The sequence below is a fragment of the Chelonoidis abingdonii genome, chromosome 2 (assembly GCF_003597395.2).
Source record: "Chelonoidis abingdonii isolate Lonesome George chromosome 2, CheloAbing_2.0, whole genome shotgun sequence".
Lineage (NCBI taxonomy): Eukaryota > Metazoa > Chordata > Testudines > Testudinidae > Chelonoidis > Chelonoidis abingdonii.
The window spans coordinates 303,617,565-303,624,242 of NC_133770.1; the positions used below are offsets into that span (position 1 = coordinate 303,617,565).

The 6,678-nt window shown below is 43.7% G+C and overlaps 1 protein-coding gene across 1 annotated transcript; it reads right to left on the reverse strand.

Annotated features, from left to right (window-relative positions):
• Positions 1-2,460: 2,460 nt before the first annotated feature.
• Positions 2,461-3,435, reverse strand: CCDC166 (coiled-coil domain containing 166). Its single transcript, XM_032787263.1, has one exon. The coding sequence runs from the start codon at positions 3,433-3,435 to the stop codon at positions 2,461-2,463; it is 975 nt and encodes a 324-aa protein (XP_032643154.1).
• Between the last annotated feature and the right edge of the window lie 3,243 nt (positions 3,436-6,678).

A 6,678-nucleotide genomic window follows, 5' to 3' on the forward strand; every position in this document is an offset into this window, starting at 1 on the left:
ATGTGATATTTACTTTGGCAATGGCTCATATTTGTTAACCAATAGGTTCAATATTGATCATGCATACAGACTTTTCCAGGTCTTTATCCAATTTGCTTCTCCTTAAAGGGAACCTGCTCCCAGGATCCCCTGCAGCCATTCAGCCATATTTAAGTCATGTCAAGTTATGCTTGCAGCATTCATTGGGTATGGTCACACCAATTTGGCACCATCCCAACAACAAGAAGCTGCACATGATTCTCAGCGGCGACCCCACCACAACTTCCAACAGCAGCGTGGCTACTTGCAAAGAATCAGAGTCCAGGGCCACTGCAGGCAACCCTGAGGAGGAGGTCTTGGATGAGGCAGAGCCAAAGGAGAAAGGGGAGCGGGGCATCCATTGCGCCGGAGAGCCAGAAGCTGTTTGTAACCCCTAAACTAGGAACAGGCAACAGAGAATGGATCACTTGATGATTACCTGTTCTGTTCATTCCCTCTGGGGCACATGGCATTGGTCACTGCTGGAAGACAGGATACTGGGCTAGATGGACCTTTGGTCTGGCCCAGTATGGCCGTTCTTATGAGCAGTCCAGCCTGTCACAATACAGCAGCATGGCCTAGCACAGTGGTCCCCAACTTTTTTGTGACCAGTAGCACATTCATGTTTTCAGAAGAATGTGGCGGGTGCCAACAATGTTTCAAGGCTTATTTTGTATTTGTACTTTAAATAATACAAAAAAATATTTAATATTACATAATATATGAATCCAGAGAGAAGAGAGAAGCCAGAGAGAAGCTGCAAGGACAGAGAACACTGGCGCCCACAGCCTGGGAGTACTCTGTCCCCAGCAGGCACAGGGACCCGGATTCTCTCCCTTGCTGGGCACTAGGTGGATTCCATGCCTGCCGAGGACTGAGAACACCAATGCCCTCAGCCTGCAGCACCGGAGCTCTCTGTCCCTGGCAGACAAGGGGACGCAGCTTCTCTCGCCTGCAGGGCACTAGGCAGGCCCCACAGAGAACACTGCACCCGCAGCCTGAGTTCTCTGTCTCTGGTAGGCTCAGGGCTACGGTTTCTCTCCCCTGCTGGGGACTAGGCGGGCACACATAAATGCCCCAGAGGGCATCATGGTGCCCACGGGCACCACGCTGGGGACCACTGCTCCAAAGTGTTGACCTTGATATATTTGGAGCAATGGAACAACTGGACAAAGTAAAGTCATACCTACAGTCTTACTGGTCAGATGAGGGATTTCAAAATGTTTTGAAGAGTGCACAGAAGTTGTAAGAGGAATTTCACACTGAAGCTATTTTCCCACCCATTCAAGAATGCAAGAGTCACCAAAGAAGACATTTTGATTACAAGGCATGGGATAATCCCATAAGAGACCCCAAACAACAATTCAAAGTTGAATTCTTTAACCAGGTGCTAGATTGTGCAGTACAGTCAGTTGAACATTTCATGCAGCTCAAAGAACACAGCAGTATATTTGGGATGTTATATGATATTCCAGAACTCCTCACTATACCTGAAGGATATCTACACCAGCAATGCAGGGCACTAGAGACAGTGACACATGGTGATGTGCAATATTGATGCGAGTGATTTACGTCATGAACTGAAAGCCTTTCAATATACATTTCAGCAAGATCAACTCCAAAGGCTGTTCTGGAATATATGTGGTCAAATAAGATGACCACTCTCTTTCCAAATGCTTTTGTTGCTCTGTGCATACTTCTAACGCTTCCTGCAACAGTTGCCAGTGGAGCTTAGTATTTGTAGCTTATGGCCAAAGGCTGAACAACCTGATTTTGCTTACATTGTGTGATATGAAAGGGATTTGTCTGTTTTAAGTGCACCTACATGCTGCTCATTTGTTTATTTATTTGTGTTCCCTCTTTCGAACACTGGTTTTGGGATTACACAATTTAAAGTTTCTGTCTGGATTTCTACCTCAGTAACTTGGGTTTGGAAAACTGGCGTAGATGGGGATAGCAAACTTTCAACAGTCCAAGTCTCCAGTGTGCACAAACACAGCATGAGATGCCTACGTGTCCCAGCAGTAGCCACAAAATATCCTTTCAGATATGTCTGCTCTATTCTATTTAAGGATTCCTCATCTGGCCAGAGAGTCCATCTTTACAACCTCTTTATACTCCTAAAGCAATGCAAAGGAATTAGAGTGGGGCTGAGGACCTAGCCATAATATTAACAGATCATGAGATCAATTATACCCTCAGAAACAAATATCTGCGCTCAAGAACTTCTTGCCTTTTTTATTTATTTTTTATTGTTCTTCTCTCCATTCCCTCCCCTGTCTTTTTTAATCCAAGAATATTATCTGCTGGTGCGAAAGCATCAAGTTATGGATCATCATAGTTTGTCTCCAGAGAGGGAAATTTTAGTTACTTATTTTGTGGAGAAAAGGGATTGCACTTTCAAATGTCACTTAACTATGAAAGTTAAATTTAACCTTCACTTTATGACTTGGCACTAGTGAGGGAAGTAGGGATGTGTCTGATCTTGGCTGATATGATGCTTTTGAGGGAGCTGCCAGAGCCGTTGACTTCCTTGTTTGAGCCCTGTGCCCAATGCTCCTTTAACCAATGGCGCATGCGTATGAGGTCTTGGCTATAATCATGCTCCCGAAGGAGTTGCTGCTGCTGCTCCCTCAGTTGAAGCTTGAAGGTTTTGAGGATGTGTGAGCGTCGGATGAGGCTGAGTAGTTCATGGCGCAGTTGCCAATTCTCTGCCTTCACCTGCTTGGTGTGCTGGATCAGACTGCGTACAGCTTCCTCTTCAGCTCTCTTGGCCAAAGACTGAACCTTCTGATGAGAGTCCAGCTCATATTCAGCTTTTGCTTGCAGAAATCTGCTCTTGACCTTGTGCATTTGCTCTGAGTGCTGGATTTTTGTGACCAGCAGTTCCTTCTCCAGCTCCTTGATTCTGCTCAGCTGTTCCAACTGCAGGTCCTTGAAGGGCTGCAAGTCTTCAACCTCCTTGTTCATAAGAGAATACTTTGTCTCCATCTCCATCAATTGGTTCCTCACCTCCTTCTCTTTAGCTGTGTACTGTGAGATCAACTCTTCCTTCTGCTTTCTGACCTGTGCCAGATCAAAGTGGTTCTGGTCGTTTAGTGTAATGATAGCATTTTGGCATTTCTGAGTGTGTTTGCTTATATAGGTTATGTAGGCTTTGCTGTCCTCCCGAATCTTCTGGGCCTCCTTATCTAGGAATTCATTCTCCCACAGGAAGTGGTCTACTTGCTTCATGTATGTGTTCATATGCTCAGTCAGGATCTTGTATTCCTTCTGCAGATACTGTTCCCTTTCTTTGACAAATGGTTCTGTGTTGCTCTTTGTCTTGGATATATCACCTTCCTTTCTGTTTGTTCCTTGCTTACTTTTTCCAAAATCATTAGCTTTTTGTTCTGGCTTCTTTTTTTTGGATGCCATGTTCAATGCTGGGATGCCAGGGGTACTAGCAAAATACAATAGCATGGGAGGTTATATATTGTAGGTGAACTACAAACACATATTTTGAGGTTGGCTAACCCTTCTAGTCATAAACCTCCTATTTTTAATTGAGTGAAATGTTGGCCTGGAATTTTTCATGTTTGGTCTCTTATTCAGGATGAATTTGGGGTGGAGTGGCAGGGAGTGTTTGGTCAGGACTAGAATAGCAGTACTGAGAAATACCAGGAGAGATGTGACTTGGGGAGAGCCTGACTGGAATAACTGAGGGGCACAGACTGAGCAGCGTGTAAGGGAACCCAGGGCTGGAACAGCACGGGTCCTGTAGGCAAGGACTGAGGGACTTTGGCAGAACTGTGTGAGTGTGTGAGGATAGATGAAAGACTGCAAGGCTCAAATTCCCTGTGTGTGGAAAGGAAGGGAGTCACTGAGAACTAGAATGCTTCCAGGCATGTGAAGAAAGTAAGGTCCCAGGATCCAGAGCTCCTAGGGAGCTCCCAAAGGTCTGAAGCATGTGTCTTAAAATCTCTGACCTCAATTGTCCTACCTTCTCTCCCACTCCTGAGCTCTTAATAAACCTTCAGGTAGTTTCTCTGTCACTGAACTCCCAGGAACTAGTAGAATAGTAACTTCTGACAGCCAGCCCCTAGAACGCACTGGTGTGATTGGACTGTCTTGAAAGTTGTGTGTATCCAAGGTGACAGAATATCATGACATCACAGGGCAAGTTTTGTGTGTTCAAGATGATGAATGGGCACGGCTCAGTGTATAGTGCAACTGTGTAGGTGCATAAATTACCTCATAATTGTCTTTGTGATGGAATATGCTGAATAATAATGCTCTAGATATCCGAGAATCTTTTAACTCTTCCACCCATCCTCACATCTCCAGCCTAATTCTCATGATTGCAAATTAAACCCTCAAAACGTGACTTGTGTGCAATGACATCTATCTATATAAGCCATTCATCTCAATGGGACATTAGCAATGTTGAGATTTAAAATATTATCATTAGGCTTCAATGTTAAGTGCTTATATAAGTGACTGAAAGGCATCAAGATACAAGGGTCCAACATGGGTATTAATTGCAGTGTGGTGGATAATGGTAAAATGTTATATTTTTATGTATCTATTTATAAAGATGACATTATCTCTTTGTAATGCAGGAGGATGGTAAGAGTCAAACAAAGGCCTTTGTTACACTACAGGGGAAATACTGGGGGGGGGGGTCCTGTTATCCTTTAGCAGGAACATCCATCTAATGAACTTCTATTTTTTGGATGGACATAATAGTAATAATTAAGAAGTGCAGTGGGACAGGTAGTTGCCTTTGAGTTTTGGTTCAGTGGGAAATGAGGTGTTCAAATCTCTGTCCTTGAAATGTAAACTCATCTCTGATCCTTGCCCAAAAAGTGGGAGGAAAACCTCTGTTGATTAAAAGCTTAAGTTGCCAAAAACAAAACAAAATCCTGTTTTATTCCTGGGTGCTAAAAACCAGAGTGGTCTTCTTCCCAGCAGAGAAAGACCTCCCATTTCCCCCAACCATTTATACAGTGTAACCATGTGTTTTCAGTAGTAAAATCTGAAGCACAGTACACATTTGTAGGGTAGTGAAAAATGAACTGAATTGCCTGTGAAAGAAAATAAGGGGTACTATCCTGATTGTATTGTACAGGCCTAAGATGGGGCAAAGTAAGGGCGACAGAGCTTGTGACTGATCATAGAATATCTGGGTTGGAAGGGACCTCAGGAGGTCATCTAGTCCAACCCTCTGCTCAAAGCAGGACCAATTCCCAACTAAATCACTGATGCATACGTCAGATTTAGGACCTTATATCTAGGCTATCTAGCAGGAAACTGCTTTATGATCTAAGCATTAAAATGTCTTTGTCTGAAATTTGTTAGCTGCTGTCATAAACAGATAGCTAAGAGTTCATGTCTATTTCACCTGCAAAGGGATAACCAAACATCTGACCAGAGGACCAATCAGGAAACAAGATTTTTCAGATCTCAAGGGAGGGAACTTCTGGGTGCGTGTCTTTGTCTCTCTCTGTTGCTCTCAGCTCTGAGAGTGAACTGTCTCTCTTCAAGCTTTCTAATCTTCTGTTTCCAAGTGTAAGTACAAAGGTAGAAGACAATAGGTTTTTATATTGTTTTTGTATTTACATGTGTGTAGTTTGCTGGAATGTTTTAAATTGTATTTCTTTTTGGATAAGGCTGTTTATTCATTTTCTTTAAGCAAATACCCTGTATATTGTCATCTGATACAGAGACCATTTTTTATGTCTTTTTCTTTCTTTTTATATAAAGCTTTTCTTTTTAAGACCTGTTTGAGTTTTTCTCTGGTTAAGGCTAAGGAGACGAAGGGAGGGGAAATCCCTTTGTGTTTAGATGATAAGCTTGAATTTGCATGCCTCTGGGTGAGGAGAGAGACACTTATCTCTGCCTGGTTTGTGTTTCAAGGAATGGAAGCAGGGGAAATCTTCCTAGTGTACCCAGGGCGGGAAAAATCTGGGGGGAAGTTAAAGAGGGAGAAGGGAGTGGGTTATTTCCTTTTTTGTGGACCAGGGCATCTAGTCTTGGGTCCCCGCAGGAAGGCTTTGGGGAGACCAGAGTGAGGCAGGCACTGATTCCTGTCTGGTGGCAGCGCTATCAGATCCAAGCTGGTAATTAAGCTTGGAGGATTCATGCAGGCACCCACATTTTGGACGCTAAGGTTCAGAATTGGGACTTATGCTTATGATAGCTGCCCTATCTATCCTTCCTCTTAATTAAAAATATATATATTATGACAGACTGCTATATCTGGTATAGATAAGATAAAACCAGTTTCTAAGTGATCTGCAGTCTTCATAGTTACTTGAATTACTTTGAAACTTGCAGCATAGAAGTGCACAGTATGGTTAGTTATCTAAATTTGGGGTCATGTGATCAAGAAGTTCCCTAGCTACAGCCCCCTGAAAAAACAGCTTTCCTTAAGGTTGATATTCTACCAACATATTTTTACCCAGAACTGGGCATTAAACCACAGCTCTGGAGCAGAGCTAGCACAAGGGTCTCACTTGTTAGCCGGGGAGGGGGAAGTTCCTCTAGGGGTTTATGATCTTCTCTCCATGCCCTGTGTCATGGCAGCTGGAATCTGGAGGGCGGGGGCCTTGTCTTGCTAGGGGAGTCAGAGCCGCTTTTCCTGCCCCACACCTTGTGAGCCAGCATTTGGGGAAGTCC

What these genes read in the sequence shown, in the direction of transcription:
- CCDC166 (XM_032787263.1), bottom strand. Translation starts at nt 3,435, where the DNA reads ATGGCATCCAAAAAAAAGAAGCCAGAACAAAAAGCTAATGATTTTGGA.